This window comes from Protopterus annectens, chromosome 14.part0 (assembly GCF_019279795.1).
Source record: "Protopterus annectens isolate FY-2018-M chromosome 14.part0, PAN1.0, whole genome shotgun sequence".
Taxonomy (NCBI): domain Eukaryota; kingdom Metazoa; phylum Chordata; order Ceratodontiformes; family Protopteridae; genus Protopterus; species Protopterus annectens.
Window position 1 is genome coordinate 556,593,094 of NC_056748.1, and position 25,702 is coordinate 556,618,795.

The window sequence follows — 25,702 nt, forward strand, 5'->3', positions numbered from 1 at the left end:
TTGTTTGAAAGCAGGGGTAGTCTCTGAGACACATATCTGTCCCTCCAACATATTCTGCTTATATTACATATGGTGGTTAGGTCCTTAGGTAGGATATTTCTAATGTTGTTAGATGTGTTGATGAGCAACAGGTCCCTCAGTACCAGAAGAAATTATGCTTTATAAGCCAAGCACACATTACCTGTCAGTAGCCTGTAGGAAATAGAGCATAAATATAAGGATTGAGGCACTCTGTGTATTCCATGAGGTCTACAGCTTGTATTCTTTTTGTAAGGAACCTCTGTGGACATTTCAGTTGTTGCAAATGCCTGAAAAGATACATAACAAAGGGGGCATTGTACTCTCTGACTGGTCTAGTGAGAGCTGAGTACAGTGGGATAAGGGCATCTTTGGGCCTGTATGCCACACCCTTGTTAATGAGTTACAGAATATAGAATGATTTCTTTACAACAGCAGACACATGGTAGTCAAAGGCCAAGTCACTGTCTATATATGTTCCAGGTCCCTAACCACTAAATCTATTCTAAGGGGTGTCTTGAGTATGAGGTAACTCCCAGGAGACTGCCTTTTCAAAAGATACCATTGTGCATTTTTAGGCATTCAGTTTTAGACCATGGCTCTGGCAATAATTATTAGTTTGAAACAAATCCTCTTAGAGGATATTCGTTTTTTTGGTGGACTCGCAAATCACACTGAGCATGCAGCAATCTTCAAACTTGGTAAGCCAGAGGCCTTTAATGTTAGCTTTGACTTCATACCTCTCAACTGTACAGATTTTCGCAAAATGTCCAGGTTGTGGTTTTCTGGCAAATCACTGGGATTTGAAGTCAGAAAATAATGACAAACATTTGAGTTTCAGACTTCATACCCTTCAGAAAATTCATGCTAATGCAAAATCTGTTATTTTATCAATGTTCTAAGTTTGTTAGAGCAATACTTTAAACGTGTCCCTATTTTTGTGCCTTTGTCCAACCATTATTTATGTTTTTGTCTAGATTTCTTGCTTTAAGAGGTTGAGAGGTATGTTTGACTTCCAAAAAATAGATGCCATAAAGCAGCAGCCCCAGCACTGAACCCAGAGGACACTTCTGGTGACAGGCCTTTTTGTGGAGTTTGAGTCCTCTATCCTGACTTCCTGTATCCTATCTGTGAGCCGGCTGGCTATCCAACAGGTAACATAGCTGAGTTATTCCTAGTTTCATGAGTTTGTCAACAATACCAAAATTAGCAACAGTGTTGAATGCCTTGGACAGGTCAAAATAGGCAGTGTATACCTTTCTGCCCTCCTCTGTAGCTTCAATGACTTCCTCGAAGAAGTCACCAGGTTGATCGGGCATGATATGCATTAGGAAAGCCAAACTGCATTGGATGCAGTGTCTGTATATTTCCTTCCTCTTTACTTATAATATTCATGATAATTCTTCCCATTGTGTTATGTATGAGATTAGAGAGACGTATTGGTCTGTAATTACCCAGGTCAATAGATGGCATGCCCTTGTGCAGTGGGATAACTGTTTTATTCCTCCATTCACTAGGCATGAAGCCAGTTTGAAGGCTAAGTTTGTACAAGGATCCTAAAGGGTCAGATAAGTCATGGTTCATGTTATTCAGGAGGAAATGAGGGATATTAATCTTGACCTACAGATGCAGTATTTTTTGCTTTTGGTGGGTATATTGAGGACCTGTTTGCTAATGATAGCTGGTGGAGTTGTGGTTGAAGGTATCTCTTGGGAGGTGTCAGCGGGACAAAACAGCAGGGTGAAACTGCAGTTAAATTTGTCATCTAGTAGGTTTGCTGTATCCTCCAGCTCTATACAGGAGATTACATTTACAATTAGTTCAGGACACTATTGTGTGTTTCTTTAGAAGTTGCATACATAGCTGGTTGTTCTTTGCTTGTGAGGCTATCTTTACTTCAAATTTAGTTTTGGTGGATTTAATAAGATTCCTAAGTTGCTTATTTATTTTGATGAGGGTATTTTGCCTGCTGGATATTGAACTTTCTTGTTTTGGCTATGGTTTTCTTTCCTTTGTTATATAACTTGTTGATATTAGGATTCTACCTGGGTGGTTTGTTTTTTCAGTTAGTCCTGTGCTTATTTCAGGTGAGTACAGCTGCCTTGATTCAGTTCTTTACATGATGGTATAGGGTTTCTCTGAACAATTCAGCATAGGAGAGTGCTCACATGGTTTGGGGGGACTGAAATATTCCCAGGATGTCACTCAGTAGTAGGTGGTCTGTTTTGGAATAATTTCAAAATGTTGAATATGTTAACAGGCTTTACTTTGATTTCAAAGGAGCTTTATTATCTATCCTGACAAATGAGGATATAACACTCAGGTGACTGCAGAGCTTCCCCATGTTTGTGAGGATCATATTAAGAATGACGGTGGCCAGGGTGGATGTATAGACTAACTAGTCCAAAGCAATTGTGCTGACAAAGTCCAGGAATCTCTGGTCCTGTGTACAGGATGTTGTATACGTTTCCTAGTTTATAGTGGGGTAGTTGAAGTCACCGAGGGTTATAGTATAGGGTTCAATGCAGACCAACTCCAGTACATTTAGGTATGCAGTGTGGGTGTCCTAGGTCATGGAGGGAGACTTATAGATTGCAATGATATGGTATGAGACATAGCTTATGACATCACGGAGAGAGACTTACAGATTGCAATGGTATGCTATAAGACATAGTTTATGACGTCACGGCGGGAGACTTAACAGATTGCAGTGGTATGGTATGAGACATAGCTTATAATGTCATGGAGGGAGACTTACAGATTGCAATGGTATGGTATGAGACATAGCTTATGATGTCACGGAGGGAGACTTACATATTGCAATGGTATGGAATGAGACATAGCTTATGAACAGCTGGACATGATGTAGTTCAAGTGAGTCATACTGCTTGACCAGTCTTGAGGTGTGACTGTTTCTGATGACTATTGCAATACCTACACTTTTTGTCCCTTCCCATTCAGTAGCTGGTCTAAATGTGAGGATGGCATTGTAGCCTTGACTGCTGAGGTGATCTCAGTAGCTTTAAACCACATCTTCATAACTTAACAGGCATTAATGTTCTCCAGGGTAAGGAGGTCTTGAAAGGAGTGGAGTTTTCTCTTTAGACTCCTGACATTGAGCAAAATTACCTTCATGGTATCCTGGGGTCTTGTGATATGTTGGAAGGTTTATCAGGTTGGCATAGTCTAAAAACTACATACACTATGGAAGTGGACAAATTTTAGTCAATATTTAAAACCCTACGGGGACAGGTGCAGACCATCCTTGCAGAAGCCATACAATCTGCCAAACATATCCTCCCAAGCTGACAAATATTGTACCCCCCTTTGAATGATACAAAAACTAAGCCAATTGTTAAAGTCACTTATCTTCTGCTCATACTGCGGTATCATTCTCAGATAGGATAGAATGTTGCGCAATGCTAGGCTCATACCAGACTAGGACACATAATCTAAACGCTCCATTGTATCTCTCCTCATAGAGTCCAAGGTGGTTCATCTAAGGTTATTTACACTCCCCTGGGTAGGCAGATTCATACAGGAAACATCATCATCACCCCCTTTTTCCCATTTTTTACATGAGGTGGGGTGTCATATTAACTGTTTCCATCTCTCTTGATTCAGTGCCACACCCCTGCCTTCTTCAACACTCATGACTGACTGTTGCAGATCTTCTCATACACAATCCATGCGCCCATTAGCTGGACACCCTCATTTCCTCTTATATTATTCCTGTCTGTCCCAAATATTCTTTACCAGATTGTCTCTTGCTTTTTTGCACATGTTCTTGAACCACAGTAATCTGTTCTCTTTCATCTTTTCTGCAATTAGAGCTACTTTGGCTTCTGCTTTTATGGCCAAATTTCTTCATCTGTCCTACAGTGTGCATCCTACCACCCATCTCAGGAACTTCATTTCCATCACCTCTAGCTTCCTCATCTGCTCTGCCTTTATTGCCCAGGTTTCTATACCATACAGTAGTGCAGGTTGTATACTTTACTTTTCACATTCTTTGGCATTCTTCTGTCATACACTCTACTGGACACTCTATGCAATTTGGCTGCAGCCCCTCTGATTCTTAATTTGGCCTCTTCTTTCAGACTTCCCTTCTCCTCATCCACCCCTCCCAGATACTTGAAGCTGTTAAACTGTTCCACTATCTTCCCTTCTATCTCATTTCTCATCTTCTTTTGATTTCCCCAGTTTAGTGTCATTACCAGTATCTTACTGGAACTTGTGCTTCAATGACCTGAGTGAAGGCATCTTCTTGAGGATACTGGCCCCTGATAGGCAGCTGACTCTGACCCTTTCCTTGCTCAGCTTGATGAGTGGGACATCTGTGTGTCTCACAATAGAGTTACGTAAGACTAGAACCTTAGCTTATGTGGCTATTTGACATATGGTCTTATTAGTTGAAAAATCATGCATTGAAGCTGTATGTGTCATTGTGGTTGTTGCTTTGGTGGAATTCTTGAGAGGTTGCTGAGGAACCTTAATGTTATTGCTGTATCTAGGAGGCCTTTGTGGTTTGAGGAGATTAATTTTTAGGGCTTCAGTGTATATTAGTCTATGTGCTTGGTCCATACTATGAGAAATGAGTAGAAAACAGTGTTGTATTTTTGACAACTTGAATGGTAGGTGTAGCAGCTGTATGAGAAAGCCTTGCCCCCTATGACAATGTAGATTTACATCTCTTATACATTGCATCTGATTGTTTAAGAATTAGTTGGTCATCGATAAACATCAGACAATTGCTATATCGACCAAGCTGGCTGCAGATATAAAGGGAATGTGCCTATCCATGGATTCAGGTAGATTAGAAGGGGACAAGACCATTAGTGCAATTTTTCCTTATGTGCAAACCACATTAGCTGGAAGTCTAGAGATTTAAGGCAGATTTGCTTGGGTGTTATTGAGCAATGAACTACACTGTTAGTGGGGTCTCACACAGCACTACTGCTCTGTGTGCAAATTAAGTGTTTTTTCATGCAACCAGGTACTTAGGAACTATCCAGGGCTGTTTTTTCCATACAAAGTTGGATTCTAAGAGCCTGCATCTTTGCAGGGCACCGCTAATGGCTGTTGCACGATGCTAAACATCACAATGATCTTAGGCACAGAAACTGAAAAAAACAGCAACTAGCCCACTGGTCAATGTAAAACAATACTCTCTGAGACCTGATGAAGTCTAATATTAATTTGGAATAACTCACTTATTAATTCTAATAAAAGATTTTGCCATTATATTATTCCACTGTGTTTCATTCATTTAGTTTAAAACCTAGAATGTTATATACATTTTAAACAAACTCACCATTTTCTGTCTGAAGACGAGCTCTTTGAACATTTATATCGTTAATCAAACGTTGGCTTTCTTCACTCTTGGCTTTTGCTTCGTTCATCTGATCTTCCATAGCATGGCACAACTTCTCAAAGTTTGACTTTAATGCAAACAAAGAAAAGTAATGATCGTAATAGAAGGTTTAAGATATCATACTCATTGTTAAAGACTATATAAATATGATTGTTACCTTTGCTTTAGAAACTGATTCCATGTTACTTGCTAAGTCGTCAATTTCCATCTTCATTTCACTCTTTTCCTTCTCCAGTTTCTGCTTAACACGCTGCAGGTTGTCGACTTGCTCTCCAAGCTCTGCAACGCTGTCAGCATGTTTCTTTCGAAGAGCAGCAGCTGTGGCTTCATGCTGCAATGTAGCCTCCTCAAGATCCCGACGCAGTTTCAGGAATTCTGCTTCCCGTTTTTTGTTCATTTCAATCTGGACTGATGTTGCTCCACCAGCTTCCTCTAGTCGTTCACTGATCTCCTCCAGTTCTCTGGCATAATCGGCTCTTTGTTTTTCAGATTTTGCACGTGCTGCACGCTCTGCTTCTATTTCTTCCTCAAGTTCCTCAATACGTGCCTATGATTTCACATTAATTGTTAATATATGTTTGGGACAGATTTTAAATGTACTTATTTAGATTTGATGTTCATTCTCTAAGCTTTGGCTTTTACACTCTGTTATACAATAAACTGCAGACAGCAAGTAAACGACAGTCACCAGATCCCTAATGAGGATACACAAAGCTGTTTCATAGCTTTCCCTTTTCTGTTCTCAAGCATATATAAAGCAACGTAACAACTAGACTTTAATACAGTCATGATATACATGACATTTCTTACTTTTTCAAGATTAATCAGTCATCCATTTTTCACTGCATTTCTTTTCCATCTGATTTATTTAAAGAATTGATTTTTACTTCATACATGTGTTTTATGTTTTATAGATTATTTTCATGAGAGTCACTGCTTTATTTTAGCTTGTCGCAGGAAAGTCTTGTATTACCTGTATTTGGAACACAGAATATACACACCACACCTTGCTTCTGTGTTATTATAATAACCTTTTCTATGTTCATTGGGTTGTAGAATATCTACAAAATCGAACAGCAAAAATCTGCACTAAAATAAAAATCAAGCAAACAGGTAGCACTTGATACAGAAGTTTAATGCACAAAACAGAATCGATCACAGTTAAGTGCTTTCTTCTTTAGACATCATCAGAACCATGAATGAAACATTCAAAAACATTAAATTTCTGTATTGAGTGCTACCTGGTCATTGAATTTTTATTTTATGGTCTGTAAAATATACACTAATTAATATGGAGACGAGTAGCCCACGTTTCATCTGTTTCAACAGTATAATTGGCAATGCAGTCAGAACAGTATTCTATGTGACATGCTTTCAATTTCTGTCTAAGGCACTCTGGGATTTGCCTTTAAATTATTTATTGCCTTTTCTTACATATATTGCATTAACATGCACAGACTACATTCCTTTGTGTTAACAATGAGTAACTAAACGATCACTGCAGTATGCACTGGAAAACAATATGTCACATTTTGCCTGCCCCAGTGGCTCAACTGATCTCATAATCAGAAGTGTATTCTAAGTGCCCTGGAGATTTGTTCCAGACTGTAACAGGTGCTCATTTGTGACTTTAATGGATAGAAGCCAAACATGTGGTGGTGTATTAGATCCAGTTAAATCTAGCCATCCCATGCATTATATAAATAGTCCGTCTTAGCCAGAATGTATTCACTTTTCATCATTTTCATGATTATCATACCTTCACCTCAGGATAACCTGAATTCCCTACAGTTTTGAATCTAACATCATTTAAAAAAATGTTCAATGAAAACACAACCTTTCTTTGTGGAAAAAAAAAATCTCTTCATTCCATCCCATAGTGACTGCCACCCCAACACATGCATTCATACAATGTCTTTTTTTTCAGGTAATGTCTCCTTGCTCCTGTACAATTCTTGTTTTTAGTTGATACATTTTACCTTAAGATTCCTAAAAGGTACATGAAGGTAGTGGTATAGCAAGAGATTTTGACACTCCAGGCAACACACCCATTTGGCAGGCTTATGTTGTTTATGACAGCTTAAGCTGTCAAATAGATTTTCTTTTTGGAAGTAACAATTTATTAGAGTTTGACATTAATAAACAGGCTATTTATAAATGTTTTGAGCTGTCATTATTAAAGAGAGCAGAGAAAGTTCATAAGCAGCAACCTAATAACTTGTTGCAACCTTTAAAATGCACATATTGAAAGTTTGCAAACTGTCATTAAGCCATCATGACTACTTATGTATAGCCTATAGATACTTTTAGAAAAGACACTTTGACACTTTACAAGCTCTCTGTATGTGATGGCAGCCACTTCTATAGCTTCTAAAACTGCAAAGAATTTCTTTAAAGGTAGCATACATTTGCTGGCACTCCCTACAAGTTAGCTCATGGAACAGGTGTCCAGTCCACCCCAGCCTTCCTACAGTTCTGATTAAAACTTTCTGACAGTTCAAACTCATCCTGCAAAGATGCACATTACATATCTGGTTACGTCAGTCACCACTATATGAATTCTAAGGAGGTACTGTCCCACTCTTATACCTTCTTCTGTTCAGACTCAGCCCTATGTATGCCTGAACAAGACATGGTGGATTTTAGAATACAATACGATAGATATTCTAAATGTGGTCCCATTAATTCCTGTATGGAGAGTAGTAACATTCTGCTTTCTACTACGAATGCCTGACTCTGTGTTGCTCATGCCCTCAACATTGTTTTTTATCTTCTTCTACTGATTTCTCCCTTCTATTATCAGAAATAAGGAACCTAGACTGTGTATCTTTTATAAATGTGCACACCTCAATTTGATGTAATTGCAGGAAGCAATGACTAAAGATATTATTTGTACTGGCTAGAAAACAAATGTATCTATACTGGAAAGAACACTGCTTTTATTTAGATCTCTTTCAGTGAAAATGGCCATTTACACAAGAGAAATATGGGGATGTTTCAGGTAATAGAATGTGCCTGTGATTGTAGTCATGAATAAAATAGGTTGTTGACAAGTTCACTCACTGATTTAATAAATGAATTAAACTGTATTGCTCATGTTCTGAAGCATCTTTGTTTTCAATTAATTTCATTCTCAGTTAAATCTCTTAACTGTCCAGAATTTAAAAGAATGTCCAGACTTTTGCCTCATAGTTTTAGTCTGTTCTTCATAAAATGTTTGAGTTTTGGCAAATCATTGAGGATTATAGTTGCTAAATAATGACAGACATGAATTTCAGACTTCACATCCTTTAGAAAATAATGACAGACATGAATTTCAGACTTCACATCCTTTAGAAAATGCATGCTAATGTAAACCATATTATTCTAATTATGTCTTAAGTTTATAAGAGCAGTACTAAAATCTGTCCTGGATTTTTTCCCTTTGTCATCCCATTTTTTTTCCAGAATTCTTGAAAAAAATAATTTGAGATTTATGTTCCCGACTGAATATTGTATTATTAGAATTTTCAATTTAATTGCTTACTCAATTAGTTTTCATATAACCACACCTGCATAATGATATTACAGTTGGCAATGATTACATTTTACATACAACTGCTAAACATTCTAGGTAAACAAAATCAGTTAACTACTTTCATATTTACCAACAATCCCTAGTTGAAAGCTTGTCTATGTGAGCAAAACTCCTATTGATGCATTTGGCATGGAAATGCAGTAGAGGGTACATTAGTTTTAACTAGTGAAGCATTTTGGGTTCATTTTTTTCATGATGTCATTGTGGGAACATTCAGCTCCAAGAAAAGAAAATCAGGTGTCTGGGCTTATTAACAAAATGAAATGCAAAAACAACATACTTTCTGCATTGAAACTAGACACTTTGGTATTGTATATGATAAGGAAGTTTCATCCAACTTCAAGAGTTTGCTACTTACACTTGCTACAGAACGTGACTAATACACTTTAAACAAATAAATAGGATTACATAATGACTTAAGCTACTACTACATGAGGCCTTTGAGGAAATCATGTTTCCTTTTGTTAGCAAATTAGTGTAGGAAAACGCAAAGTAATTTCTTTACAAGAAATTTCCATCTAAAGCTCTCCTTGCTATGTTACCAGTTCTATGGTTTAAACCTATAATGTCATTCAGTCTGTCTGATCCTGTTTCTGGATCAACAGTAGCTAGGTAGGAGCACCAAATAGAAGTCTTCTGATGCCAGGGTTAATTCCTGCAGTATTTATTGTTAAAAAACAATTGTGGTTTAAAAATCGCTGTTTATAGTCTATAGAAGAAGAGATCGTAGTCTGTAATTTCAAGGACTTTATTTTGTTATTCTCAATCCCTTTATTCATTCCGTCATCATAATAACTTAGTAGGTGAGCGGTGTGTTTCAAAACCATTTTGCAGCTGTTATTTATACTTAACCAAGAGCAGACTTTTCATTAATATTAAAAATTTCCAGTAAGTTATTTTTAATTGGTCAAAAAACATAAAACTAGCTCTAGATTGGGTGAAAGGCTAACCACTGGTGAATGGTTTGGAGGGGGGGGAGAAATCAGCTAATGGGGAGTCATAGTTGTAGGGAATTAGCCTATAGGAAGTTGGACTAAATTAGTGAACGGCATGCTTTTCCCTGGAGTTGGAACCGCCAAGTGTAATGGAGGGTCAGAAAAAACAATAACATTGATATAGAAATAAGCAAATAAAAAACTAGATGGTGGTGGTGGGATAAACGGCTGTAAACAGACAGATATTTGACTCCATAATAGAGAAAAAAACAGAACAACCCAGGTACCCTCAAAGTGGGAAGAAGAAAAAGGAAAAAGACAGAGCATGAAAACATCACAATGATCCTGACCTACTCCACAGACTTTCACATACTGAAAGACATCATCATAGACAACTGGAGTATTTTAAGGAGCAATACCACCATCAATGAGATCCTCCCCAACAAACTCAGTTTCAGCATAAGGAGGAATAAAAACATCAGACAATATGTGGAAAAAGCAAGCAAGTAAACAGACACCCTCCCACATACAAATCCAGGAATATTCTCATGCAAGAAAACAAAGTGAGTCTACTGCACCCACCTGAGCAACACTGACCACTTCTTTTGCCCCAATGCCCAAAAGACTTTTAACAGTGATATAACACGGGACTGCAGCTCTACTTGCTTTGTCTACAGAGCTAAATGTAAAAATGCAATGCTTTTTACATCAGAAAAACCCTAAGGAAATTCAAGGAAAGAATCGCACAACATCTACATGATCTAAGGTACCACAACATCAACAATGCATTTGCGAGGCATCAAGAAGAAAGGAATGGCCACAGCAATTTCTGATTCCATTTCCTGAGCATTGTGAAGAAAGGAGAACTACAAGGCCAGATCAATGACATCCCTGAAAAACAGGAACTGGATTGGCAGATAAGACTGTGCGCAAATAAACCCCCAGGCCTGAACACGCATATCTTGATCAATAGAGTACTTAATCTCAGAAAGCTACTACACCATGCTTACTACTAACAGTACCAACCCATGCCAGATTTATCTCTGAACAATGGTTATTTCTCTGAAAAACTTTATTACTTCAGCCTTCTGTTATTCTCGAAAAAAGATCTTTGTCAGCTGTTTACCAAACCAAATTGAAATATCCCAACTAGAACTACTTACATTTGACTGGTAGGTCTGATGAAGCCAGTAGGGAAAAGTGCAGGGAAACTTATTTTGTGACTCTTTATTTGGAACACCATAAGGAGATCAATGGATATTTCACAAAGGCAACAGTTGTTACTGGAATATTTATTTCTAATAGTTTTGCTAAAAACATTTTTCATTTTTAGAGAACTGTTTTTCAAGTGTTTTTTGGTTTTCCAAGGTCTAAACTGAAAAGGCTGAAGAGCTATATCCATGGTAAGTCTGCATTTCATATAGCGTAATATTTGTAGTCCCCCCTACGTAGTGGTAAGTAAAATTGTTTTTATTTTTATTATTTATTACTGCTTTTTATTACTGCTGATTCTGGGAGTTAACCTGGTGCACATATCCATTATTCATTTATCCAATATAAGACCGTCCCCCATTTTTTTTTTTTTTTTTGGCCCCTGATACATATACTCTCCAAGTTATTCACACCATGGCCATAGCAAGTTTGTTTATCTATTTATTTCATTTTCATTTCGATTTTTAATTTCATTTTATTTTCAGTTCATACAGTTCTTAGTCTTTAGTCTTCTCCCTCCAATGCCACAATTTGTTGTCCACTCGTATTTAAAGCAAAAATGTTGTAAACCGTTTATCTTTATATTGATAAAATAAGGTGGAAGCCTAGGACTCAGATGTGACTTATAATTACGTTATTCATGTCACTGCACTCATTATCCCCATCCTATGCCAACTAAGAGTGAGAGTTAGCCACTTAATATAATGTGGCATTTCCTTAAATATGACCGTAAGCCTGCCATTCTCTATTTAGACTTAACACGCTTTTTTTTGTGCACTTCCCACATCCGGTTTTCCAAAAGCTTTATGTTTTGAAGCCTTAGCTTTTTTTCCCATTTTTTCCTATTTTATTTGTATTTTAGATAACTCACTATGGGAGAATAAGGGAAGTTTTACATAAGCGTAATAAATTACACGCCACCAGCGTAACCCGCTGACCTTAACATTTAACATGTATGCAAATGGAGAATTGGTGAAAGTTTTTATCTTTTTTCTTTAGGAGCATCTTGATGGCTTAAAGAGCATTAGTATATTGGCATTAGGCCTGCCAGGGTTTATTTATTTTTTTAGCATTGTAGGTTACCGGCTCCAGTTACAAAGACATTCTCCACCTTTAATTTTGGTTGGAAGTGTTTTTCTCCTGGAGGCTTTGGCTGATGCTGGAAATGAGCCCACCATTGACTAGCTTTTTCCAGCACCCCATTTGCTTGGTCCCTATTTTTCTACCGCCCCTTTGGAGGAATTCACTATCGCTTGTAGCTAAATACTGGCCAGCATCTCAACCAATATACATCGATTTACTCTTTTGGCCACTCAATTAAATATAAATTAAAAATTAAAAATGAAATGAAACCTTCTTGTTCATTAAACATTTTAAAATGAGTTCCTAAAACTAAAATTAAATGTATAATACAATGCAACAATGCAGGATGGGATGACAAAGCCACAAACAGATGAGACTCTATCATTCCGTACTCCCAGCTGGCCCGATTAACACAGACCTCCACCACTTAAAAGCATATTTCTGTCCTGGTGCCTAGTTCCAATTCCCCAAAAAGGTAGCTAGAAACCCCTGTTTATTACCCCCCTCCTCTGTTATCCTATGAGCACCATCGGGATTCCATATTATTAGTTTTATTTTTATAGTTTTATAATTTATAATCAAAAAAGTCTTTACCTGTTAACTACGGCCCGGGTGATTGCTCGTTTATGGCACATATTTGGGCTTCCACTATCACTCCCAGTTTTTTGACAATCAAAGTGACCTCGGATTCTTTCATTTAATTAATTTCATACATTATGGTAGAATCAAAAAAGTCTTTAACTGTTAACTATGGCCTGGGTGGTTGTTAGACTTATGGTGCGGCTTGGGTCTCCACAAACGCTTCCAGTTTTTAACATTAGAATCACCCTCAGAACATTTGAATTAACCCCGGACCTTTTTATTTAGACTTATGTTTATTTTATTACAATTTAGTACTTTGCATGTAACTGGAATCACGTTCAGTGCGCAGTTTTTGTTATTATTATCTAGAATGGCAATACTGACGTTTACAGCCTTTTAGTCCACCACCACCATCTAGTTTTTTATTTGTTCATTTCTACATTTATTTTATTATTTTTTCTGGCCCTCCGTTCCACTTGGCTGTTCCGATTCTAGGGAAGAGCATGCCATTCACTAATTTAATCCAACTCCCTATAGGCTAATTCTCTACAACTATGACTCCCTATTGGCCGATTTCTCACCCTGCAAACCATTCACCAGTGGTTAGCCTTTCAGCCAATCTAAAGCTAGTTTTACAGTTTTTGACCAATTAAAAATAACTTACTAGAAATCTTTAATATTAATGAAAAATTTGCTCTTGGTTAAGTATAAATAACAGCTGCAAAATGTTTTTGAAACACAGTGCTTTCCTACCAAGTTATTATGAAGATGGATCTGAATAAAGGGATTGAGAATAACAAAATAAATAAAGTGCTTGAAATTACAAACTACAGTCTCTTCTTCTATAGACTGTAAACTGTGATTTTTAAACCATGATTGTTTGTTAGCAAATTAAGAAATTACGTACTCATTTACTTAGGATGTTACTTATGATGATTATGCTCGTTAGGAAACTTCTGTCTTGTACAACTGGATTGTGGGAAATCTACTATGTCAGATCAAAAAGGCAGACACTTTAAACAGAATTGCCCATACAATTCTGCAGCATGTATAAGCTAAACATATGAAGTCAAGGAAAACAGGAATTCAGTGAATATTTTAAAATCTAAAACAAGTGTTTTTGTAGGAGCAAGTACCCATGTACCTTCATACTCCCTTATATATACATTCTCACTCTGAGGTCACACTGACATAAGAAAGGTCAGGCATTAAAACATAAGAAGTATTTGCTCCTTCATCATTACTCCTTGACCTCACAGAAGAATTAGTAGTTACATTTTGAGCCTAAATGCATTGTTATAATAAGAAATGAGCTTCATACTACAAGCAAATAATGCTTTGAACCAACATACTGGAGCAATCAACATGAAAAGTAATTAATGTACCCAGCCATATGGCTGAGAGTGAGGAAGCACTGACTGTGGCCTAGGTGACTTCTGTTCAGTTAGTAGTATGGATGTCTGAGAGACTGGGTAAGGGAGGATAGGGTGCCTAACACATTGGGTAAGGGAGGGTAGGATGCCTGAGAGATTGGGCAAGTAATGATAGGATGCCTAAGAGATTGGGTAAGGGAGGATAGGGTGCCTAACAGATTGGGTAAGGGATGGTAGGGTTCCTGAGAGATTGGGTAAGTGTGGATACAATACCTGAGAGATTGGGTAAGGGAGGATAGGGTGCTTAGGAGATTGGGTAAGGGAGGGTAGGGTGCCTGAGAAAGATTGGGTAAGTGATAATAGGATGCCTGAGAGATTGGGTAAGGGAGCATAGAGTGCCTAACACACTGGGTAAGGGAGGATAGGGTGCCTGAGAGAGATTGGGTAAGAGAGGATCTGGTGCTAGCTCCAGCATCCTGGAGGGAGGGAAATGGCTTGGCTCACCTCATGGTGACACCTACTGGAGGACAACTACTCACCCACAGCAAAGGTCATGCAAGCTTGCCCCAGTAATGCATGTGTACAACTGAAAGACTAAGGAGATGTAAATAGGAAGACCGATGCTTCTCCCCTAGCCAGGAAGCTATTGTGTGTTAGCAGGCTAACCAAATGGAAAGAAATGAAGGTTGACCTGTAGAACCTGGAGGTGGGCCCATTCCCTACTACCTGACTCTTACCACTGGGGGAAGTGATCAGCTGACTGAGCTTCCTGGGAAGAAAAGAATGTGCTGTAGAGCACCCACAAAGCCCAGGGATACCCAGCCTCCATTCCATGTAATGAATGCACCACATGGGTTCAGACAGGGAACCACTGGGCCTAAGTCATGCACAGTTTAGGGAAAGAAAAAAAACTGCAGCTACAGCAAATCAAGGTAAACTGCCTTGGAGTTTTGTGAATTTTATTCCAGTCTATTTAATTTACTTTCATAGACAATGTACTGTTGCACATGAGTTTTACCTTATGATAGTCTCCTAAATGGCAATACATAAAACTGAATTAGCATGCCATGTTAATCATTTATTTAAAAAAGAAAAAAGGTGGCATATCCAGTTCTGAAACTTGGCAAAAATGTTTAACAGTGCTGCCAGATTCAGGATGTATCTGCTTGTGTATGTTTTTGTGATAGAATAAATAGCAGATTATATTAATTTTGCCTTGCACTGATTTTCCATGACATAAATAAAAGCACTAGAAAAACAGAGACTGCAAGGATCTGCTTAGTGAGAGTGCACTTACTGTGCTTTAAAGCCATCCGTTCCTACATTCTTAAAAGATGCTAAATCTGGTCCTTAAAGAAAGAAAATGTAATTCTCACCTGTAACTCCTTAATCTTCTTCTGCAGCTGAACCCCAAGTACTTGTTCATCTTCTATTTTACTAAGTAACTGGCTGATTTCAAATTCTTTCCTATTAAAAAAATATATTTAGCAACGACATAGTAATTATTAATACACTATACTACTTTAAATCATACAGTGATAGGAAAAGTCTTACTTCTTCAGTTTTTCTTCCTGCTGTTGCCTGTCATTTTCTAAATCCATTACTGTTTCTTGGGCCAACTTAAGGTCACCTTCAAGCTTTCTCTTTGACCTTTCTAGGTCCATACGGACCTTCTTTTCTTGTTCCAAAGACCCTTCAAGCTGTAATACAAATATACATTTAGTAGTACTGAAAACCTAATCGATGACATTTACAAAGTTTAAGCACATGCATGTCATCTCTTACATCATCTACTTGCTGTTCCAGTTTAGCTTTGGCCTTGGTCAGAGTATTGACTTTGTCCTCTTCTGCTTGCAGATCATCCAGAGCTTGCTGATGTGCTTCCTGAAGGGCCTTCTTCTCCTTGGTTAGTTTGACAATATTTTCCTCAACAACGGTCAGTTCTTCAGTGAGGTTTTTAACCTGTGAAAGACATTATGCTTACATTATGAAACTTGAAATGCACATGCACTTGCTGTGTTACAAATTACGAATAATGTATAAAGTTTTTTCAGTATTTAGTGTTCATTCAGAATCATGATATTTTGTTCTTTGAAAATGTCACTGCACTTGTGTTTTCATGGTCCTGAACTCTGTAAGCTGCACTTCATGTAGAAAATCCTAGGATGTTAGCCACCAATTAAAGGTCACATATTTTCAACTGTGAAAACTACAGCAACTTCTCATACTCGGAGAGTAATTTTATGTAAATAACTCACCTCTCATAAAAAATAACTTGGTTTGTGGAAGGATGTCTTTTGTTCTTGTACCCTTTTCCTCTTATTAGTAAGGAGCTCTTACATATTCTAAGAGTAAAAGTGTCAATATCTTATACTCAGGCATTTGCATTAGTAGCCCTTAGACTTGGCAGACTAGTTCACCTTGTGAGGGAAAGAATAAGCCTTATCTGTGTAGTCTTACAGTATCACTAAAGCCATCAATAGCATACTGGTGTCTATGAGTGTGTGTTAGTCTGTCTATCTTTCTCTTTGTCAGTGTATCTAGTATTTGTGTGCATAGATAAGCTAAAATTAAGAAAATTAGACATTTAGAAACAAGCATCACTTAGACCAAACCACTTTATCAGGCAGTATGTCATATAACAATACACAATAAATGTGTAACATTTGGGCACATAATAATCAAAATCAGTGAGTATTTTTTTTCTTTTTCTGCAGAGATATAAACTCAAAATGCATTGCTGAGAACACTATATGTAGATCTTGCAAACAATAATATGCATATAATAGTTTAACTTTTGCTTGCAAAATATCAATAAACAAAAAGAACGGGAATCTACAACTTTTGGATACGGTATTTCCTGTGATGGACTTTGTCCCATCCCAGTGAGGAGAAGACCTACACCGACACCCATTACATTGACCGGAGAGTGCCAAGCCTTACAGAAAATTATAGAATACATTATGAAAGAGTTCTATTTAATTGAACAGTCTTGACTGAAAGGGCATCAATGTATCAGTTACTGAGCAGATGATTAGACAACCAGAACATCCATAAGCACACTGTAGAGTGAAAGGCAACAATACAAATACAGTCTAGAAAGGCACATAAAATACAAATAGGAAAGAAAAGTGCTGCTTCACATAAAGCAATGCATGAGAATGAGTGCTGTCCTATACAGAATCTGACACACTATCAATAAGGTGTAACTTATTATTTCTTTTCACCTAAATTTATAGTAATGTGCCAGCCTTTACCAACACTTGGCCATTTTCATCCAAGTACAATATGGAAACAATTATCAGTCTGCAGCATGTCAGCCACCTTTTCACAGACCACAAAATAACTGTTTCCATTGATGGCCTACCTTGTTTTCAGTGGCATGCTTCTCTTTCTCCACTTTTGCCAGAGTAAGTTCTAGATCATCAATATCTTTCTTTAGCTCGGAGCACTCATCTTCCAGTTTCCTCTTCTTTGCTGTCAGTTCAGCATTGGCTTCCTCTTCATCTTCCAGTCTCTCCACTGCATCTTTAACTTTGGCTTCAAGTTGTATTTTGTTTTTGATGAGTCCTTCACATCTTTCTTCAGCATCAGCAAGATTGTCTGCTTCCTGTATGGAGAATGGAACGTATTTAAAATAACTGAAATCCATTGCCAAAGTATGAAATTTGCACTTTACAATTAGTAAACATGTATGGAGTAAAGTTTTACTAAATTACAACTATGCAACAGTTTATCAGCCCTTCCAAAATAATGTATTCAGTCTCTTTTTCTTCTACTCAGGCTGTCTGTAATCATCGAGTCTATATTGCCTAGTCACCTGATTATTCTTCCTACTTCTGAATACATAAAGACAGCAGGAAAGGAGGGCAAGAGACAGAAATCATGGCTGTCATTCACCAGAAGCTCCAGTCATTGCTAATACCTTTGACCTCTTAGCTACCAAGTGTGGTGCAGTGCTTTGCACACTGGTCCCACTGCAGGTGCTCACATCTGCACTCCCATTATACTTGGCTGGAATGCAGTACACTTCTTGTGTTCCATGTTCCACTTCCTGCACATGGAACATTTGTCTGCAGCCTGAGTGACATGTGTGTTTCCTGCAGCAAGAATAGAGGCAGTGCCCCCTTCAGGACAGATGAGTAACACTGGCTACGCAGTCCCCGTTCACTTTCTCCACCAATAAGAAAGGTACTAACTTATCCTGGGTTGTCATGGCAAAGTCGTAGATACTGTGAATCATAAAATATGGTTATATAGAAAACATATACTTTCCTTCCTAAATCACCCTATTTTCATGTATGCTATACTATGCATTGCTTTAATTTAAGTAAATATCTAGAAACAGTGCTCTGTGCATAACTGCACTGTAGTTCATTAATGTAAAATTCACTGATTCATATTTCACTAAGGCTTATTAATCAAAGCACTCAGAAAGGAATAAAGTAAGTGCATAACTGCAGTGGACTTTGAATCACAGAGGCAGCTGTTTTCCTGGAGGAACCTTATAGAAAATGTAATTAAGTAATGTTCCATGAAATGTAGTTCTGTGAACCAGGAGTTTATGCAGTTAAGAAGCTCCATTATTAATATAAGCTTTAATGGCTCACACATCATAAAATGTTGTTTCTTTTAAAAGTATTTATCTACTGAGGGTCTTGTAAAACTTTAAAATAAGGACAACTCGTCAGAGTGGGGATCTAACTACACGAATGGGAAGAATGGGACTGTGTAATTTACAAATAACAAAAATGAAAATACATATCATGCACAGTGTAGGTCTTTTTGGATAAATATATCATGAGAGAAAGCCTGGTGGAATTACAGAAAATGAATAGCATAAATATAAATGAATGTGTTTTGGAAACAGTTATTGTACTGTAAAATGCCCCCAAATCAATGATGGTACATAAATAATATTCTAAAATACTCATATATATTTTATTTACAAAATATTTGCCAAGCTGTCTTCATAACTACTGTCAAACTGTTATTCAAAAAAAGCACCTCCTCTCAACCTAGGTGCATTTCCCCTCCTTTTATGTGATTCATGCATTTGGTTTTAACTCTAAAAAAGTATACCTTCAGCCATAATCTATATATCCCATCCCTTAAACATCCTTAAATACAATGTCATCCATAATATTCCCATATAAAACCATAACTCAAAGTGCTGAAATCCAAATATGGACCCTTTTCCAATAAATGCAAATTCATTTATGTCTGCCTTATTTAAGGATCTATTTACTAACAAGTTTATGCAGTTTACAACAGTTCTCTTATTACAAACAGCCCTAGAATACAGCATCCATTTCTGAGCAAAAGCCTCAGTCAGATTTGTAAATTTCCTTACTGGCAAGATTAAAAAATGAAACCATATAATAAGATATTGGAATGCATGGAGTCTGATTTACACTTGTATTCTAAAGTAATAGTGTGATCAAAATTATCTTTCTATACGCTTGGGATTGTATGTTACAATTATTGAAAGAGTTTATATATATGTTTAATTTTATATTTCTTAATTATGTGTGACTCATTCACAGATCTCAAAAAATATTTAAAAATGTTGAAAAGTATCTTAATCTAGTGCCAACTTTACAATTTCATGGTTTGATGGGAATATTTTTCTGTTATGACTAATGTAATATTCAGCTGTTTGTATTTAATGGACATGAGCATCCTTAATAAAGTGTTGTTGCCTTAGATATACCCTAATAGAAAATTGTGCAGTATTCTAGATATTATAGTACAAGTAAGATTTCTTCAGCAGTGACTGTGTACTCATATGCTTTGTGTGGTCTTATGTCAATCTATTTGCTTCCATCATCTGTTTAGGAAAAATGTTTTAGTATATCTTCAACTCCCTGTTTCCCCTACTATATGCAATGCATGGAGACTCAAAAAAATCATGTTTTCTGTTGTCAGTGGGCATTCTGATTTTTCAATTAACCTACAAAAAATAAATGATAGTCAATTAAAGAGTTGCTAAGGAAAAGTGATTTTTTTTTCTGTAATTTTCCTTACTGTCACTACACTTGAGCATATGCTTCAAAGAAAGTATTACATGTATGTTAAACTCCCATTATTGTATTTGCACTACTATATTATAATTAACAGCATATTATATAGCATAACAAACTAGTTATTAATGTGTGTGTGTGTGTGTGTGTGTGTGTGTGTGTGTGTGTGTGTGTGTGTGTGTGTGTGTGTGTGTGTCACACATGCATGAGTGCTTGTGTGCTTATCTATGTATAATAATCTAAGCAGCATAATATTGTCAGCAAAAATATTGACAGAAAATTTTCTAAACTCAGAATATCAACAAAATTGAAGTTATACTAGGGAATGGTTTATGACCTTTCCCTACTGATGTGTGACCATGGCATTGGTATATGTAACAAGCAGGAGGGTATGAGGCTACAGAGGGGCTTGGATGTGATTAGATTTTGTTGATATTTTGTGTTTAGATATTTTTAAATTTAGATACTTATGCTATTGATATCATGCTCTTTAGATTATTTAAGTAGGCCTATACGGTGATATAATATATATAAATATATTTACATATCTATATATATATATATATATATATATATATATATATATATATATATATATATATATAGTGATATAAATAAAATACGGTCAAATAAAGGTTAGCTATACATGTATAATATATAGATAATTCTTACCGCCTGAACCTGCAAAGCAAGATCATTCTTTTCCTGTTGAAGTGCAACCATTTTTTCTTCAAGTTCTTTTCGTTTTGCCTCAGACTTAGCAAGCTCTTCCTTTATCCTTTCAAATTCTTCTTTCATATTTTGCATTTCCTTTTCAGATTCTGCACTCTTCAGCAAGGGCTTGATTTTGAAGTAAAGTTTCATCCAGGACCAATGTTTCACATTCATAAATGAACGGAAGTTATACTGGATAGTAAATATAGCTTCCCTAAAAAGAATCACAAACACGTAAATGTTACAACGATATCACAAAAAATCTCTGTGGAAAAGTCTCAAGACTAGTGTTTAATCAGTTTGATTAAATTAAAGCAGACATAGTAACTAGGAAACTATTATGAACCTAACAAATGAAGACACTCAAGTCAATTGGTTACTAATCATCTGACTGAGTTTGTTTTTGTGATGTTATGTTACAGACCCTTAGCAGGGGGGTTGATGTGTTCTAAGGGAAACATGGGGCTGCCTTTCTTGTAGTTGTTACTTTGTGTTATGTATACAGAATGCATTATGCTTTATTTATAATGCACATTGTAGTAATAAATAAAAAAACAAATTACATAATAACTGGGAAAACCTACTGTTTGTAGGCAGTCAGTTGACTGACACTGAGGACATTGTCACTGGAAAGTCAGTGGCATCATGTAATGGCAGTTAGACTCGACGAAAAAACATGAGGTGAGATCTTCATTTTAATGACTTTCTCTCATTTCTCCAAATTTTAGAAGTCATGGAGTTAGTGTACACATGTGCACCCACACACATACACAGGCAGTCATACATACCAGTTGTGTGGAGGGCTTGAGGTGATGTCAGGGGGAACCGAGGCGCATTCCCCTGCAAAAATGTCTGTATTTTGCAGCCTTTGGAGTGTTGCTGTTTTGAGTGAAAATTTCCTTGTGATTTTAGATGTTTTGTGGTTGAATAATCACATGTTAATTACACAAGACATGATTATTCATGGCAAACCTAATGTCTACCATTTTTATTATGTAAACAATGAAATTTCTGGAATCTTAGGAATAATCATTTCTCAGACAGTACTAATACATAAGCATTCAGTTTCAAAGTCTAAGCTGCAATGAGGTAGAAGAAAGTCTCTAATGTGAAGTCATCTTGGTACAGCAGTAAATGCTAGATATTCAGTTTCCTACCAAAAGAAATGGAAAATCCTAAAAGAGACTACATATTCATCTTGAAGCTGCTCCTGATAATTGAAATTTATACCACACTGTTTAACTAGTCATACTCTACCTCCTTTCTAACATTTTCTTGAATTCTACTCTCATCAGGTATCCTCTGCAAAGAGCCTGAAGACGGGTCATAAGTTTGGCTAGTTTCTCATCTCGCATCTCTTCTAGAGTACCCAAAAGTCCAGCTTTGAAGAAAACCTATCAGGAAAATAATCACAGTGCATTCTGTTAAAATAATGTATCAAGTTTAATGTAAATGTTAAAACCCACCATTCAGTATGAGCCTTTCATCCAACTTAATTCCTAGTTAGTTACAAATAAAACTATTTAATTAAAGATTCAACATCTTTTGAAATAGGCTTTAGAACGATTTGTTATTTAATTTGGCATCATATAATGTATCTGTTTTCTGTTGCTTAATTTTGTTGTAAAACTAATATTACCACTGCTTTCCTTTTGAAAAAACACAGTTTTTACCTTATGATTAAGGTTTCATAAAACAAAATTCAACAAAACATTGTGTATTTACCTTAGTGTGCCCAAATTTGTACTGGGTGTGGTCAACATCAATGGAACCCAGTAGCTTTTCACTTGCTTTCTTGCTGTCAATAAACTGACCTTCAGGGATTGCACTCGCATTTAATACCCTATATCTGTTATTTCAAATTAAAAAAATACAATATTATTCCTAGTTTAGGATAGATGGGTCTTATGAAAATGAAAAGCTGCAGTGTTACATATACCTCTGTTTAAAGTCACCATATAAGATTCGACTTGGGAATCCTTTCCTGCAAATTCTGATGCCCTCCAGCACACCATTACATCTCAGCTGATGTAGGACTAGATGATGATCCAGTTCTCCTATGATGATTATGTGAATAATGCATATTAAAATTAGATACAAACTATTACAAATGTTAAAAATATCTAATTAATATCTGACAATAAAACAAATAAAATATAGGCTTTGAACACGTTTTTACATAATGCTTCATTCGGATAACTATTGTACAACTTTTCATAGCACTTAATGTGTCACTGTTCACTGGCCATAATATTTGTCTTAGTTTTATGGACTATTTTATTTTAGTTATTCATCTTATGTGCTTAAGTTTAATACATATATTATTGAACAATATAAATGTAATAAGTGTTCCCAGCTACATGGAATTTCAGCTCTATGCCTCTGGAGTCATTTACTAAGGGCTATGAATAAGGTGAAGAAAAACTCCTACCACAGCCTTACTTATGTCCGCACTCAAGAATCTACCACAGATGACCATGGAATGTGAAACATTGACACTCTTGTTACACAGGGCAGTTCATTAATTATTAACAACTATGATGTTCAGATAAGAAATGTGATCAAGATTAAGCTCCATTGTCCATTGACATATAAATGCTGTGGGACAGACTCCCTATTCACATAAAACAAAGTTCATCTCTATCCATTTTCAAGCACAATTTATATCTATGGATGAGAAACAGAAAATATACCCCAGGACTGCCCACTGTACTATTGATGGACAGAGGCAGCTCTTAAATGATTTATCCCTTGAATGGGTCTCCTGAAATTATTTATGGCATGATCCCAGTTGTTCTAATTAGGGTAATATATAATTATCAACCATGGGATGAGTAAGGCCAGTCTATAAACAAATGAGATAGGTTATTTCAAGCACAAAATAAGGAAATTGGCTAGGCTTAAAATGATCCACAAAGGCAACTAGCCTAGTACTTACGTATGAACTTATATATGGAACAGAATCAGTATTTCAGATGTCAAGCTGAAATGTCATATTCACCATGTGCCAAACCAGAACACCATTTTAAAATATTTTAAAGGAAAAACAAAACTAATGCCATGCTCATCTAAACATAAAAACAAAAATATGTATCAAATAGGAGGTATAATACATAAGTAAGATATATAAAATTCATGGCACAAGAGTAGATAAAATTAGTACATTTGGTAATTATATGTGTTATCACTATAGTGGTGTCTAAACTATGATGAAGGATTAATATAAATATTTTTATTCCTGATAAAGTTAGAAAAAAGTAAATGGCTTTCCACTTCTAAAAAATCTGATGAGATCAGAGCCTTAAGAAGTATCTAACATTAGGGTGAATAAAGAATTATAGACTTTTTAGTTTCTGATGACATTACTGACCTCATCACAACAATGTGGTCTTAAACCTGATATTCAGTCATAATGCATGATTGAGAATGTGAAATTAAATATGGCTAGACCAAACATAACCTTTTAGTGAGGACATAGGTTTAATATTAAAATTCATACTGGCTGTTGAGATAATGCTAATGTTCGTCAAATCTAAACTGAGTTTTATTGACATAACAATATGTGTATGATTAATACAAATGTCTTATAATCCTATTTGTTCATAGTTCTGTACTAGGCTAACTGCCCTTGTGGGCCATTTTAAGCTTAGCCAATTACCCCATGTGAGAATCAATCCCTGCACTTTGTGCTTACAAGGTAAACACCTTAACCATTATGCCATCCTCCCATCATGCATTGTTATACAGTTTTAAAATAACATTGCTTTTTCTTGCACATATACTTTATAAAGGAACTCCCTCTGGTCCAACTGGATTTGTTTAATTGCTGTTTATTTAAACAAAATATAACTTCCTCTAGTTTTATGTTTCCATCTAAAACTTCTGATATTCCCTTGGTGGAGTAATTTCAAACATTTATTCATATAAAAGCCTATCACTGAAATCAGACCTTCCTTATCAAATAAACCTTGAAATAAATTTAAATAAACAAATATGATACCTTCTAACATGTTACAGACATATGTCTCTTTAAATACTGAAAATAAAAATTGAAAATCACTCTGCTTTAGTATTTTTGTTAAATGGGGCAACAGCATAGATGTCTTGTCTGTACATGCAGCAAAATGTTCTCTGTCTACCCAGCTGAGCTGTGCATTATACAATAAATTCAGGTCCATAGATCCACTTTTTTAGCTTGTCTTTATTTTCTGATCAGTTTTAATGAATTGTTATTATTGAATTATTTTGATTTTCAGAAGCAGGCTTTTCGGCCTGTTGAACTTTCTTAATAGGTAGCTAATGCTGAATACTACAGAGTGCTACAGGGTAAGGCTGAAGGCCAGAGGAATTCAGTATAAATGCCACTCTGTGAGACTTGTCTGAGAGAAATGAGTAAGACAAACTAAGAAATGTGTCAGACTGCAGAAAAGTTCATGTATCTAATAAAATTCTAGTTTCCACTTAGACAAACGTAGCCTAGACATATGTTATGATAAGGAATGAATTCTTACACCAATACATCCCCATTTCTTTTGCTTTTAGTACAAATATAAGAACTGTGTTGTGGTCTCTTTTCATTCTAGCCTGGATAGGGTCAAGGAGCTCATAAGTAATACGAGAAATATCCTGATTTGCCATCACTTATGGCAGCATGAATATTGTCCTATAGTTCCCTTAGTTATTGCCTCTCCAAAGGTTTACTTCTTATTACAATGAATTTGCCATCTCAAAAATCAAACTAGAAAGAAGGATCAAGCTGTCCAAGGATTGCAAGACAAAATAAGGCCATTTGGCCCAAGTTCCTGGGTCAC

At 36.3% G+C, this 25,702-nt stretch overlaps 1 protein-coding gene across 1 annotated transcript in view; it reads right to left on the reverse strand.

Annotated features, from left to right (window-relative positions):
* Positions 1-25,702, reverse strand: part of LOC122788702 (myosin-4-like) — a 149,402-nt gene that overhangs the window by 40,407 nt on the left and 83,293 nt on the right. Inside the window, exons 9-18 of the mRNA XM_044055596.1 lie at positions 22,831-22,948; positions 22,617-22,740; positions 22,149-22,285; positions 20,850-21,105; positions 17,522-17,764; positions 15,940-16,116; positions 15,709-15,854; positions 15,531-15,621; positions 5,550-5,939; positions 5,333-5,459 (exon numbers count right to left, since the gene is read on the reverse strand). Of these exons, the coding sequence (XP_043911531.1) occupies positions 5,333-5,459; positions 5,550-5,939; positions 15,531-15,621; positions 15,709-15,854; positions 15,940-16,116; positions 17,522-17,764; positions 20,850-21,105; positions 22,149-22,285; positions 22,617-22,740; positions 22,831-22,948 (1,809 nt within the window). The remainder of the gene's footprint in view (positions 1-5,332; positions 5,460-5,549; positions 5,940-15,530; positions 15,622-15,708; positions 15,855-15,939; positions 16,117-17,521; positions 17,765-20,849; positions 21,106-22,148; positions 22,286-22,616; positions 22,741-22,830; positions 22,949-25,702) is intronic.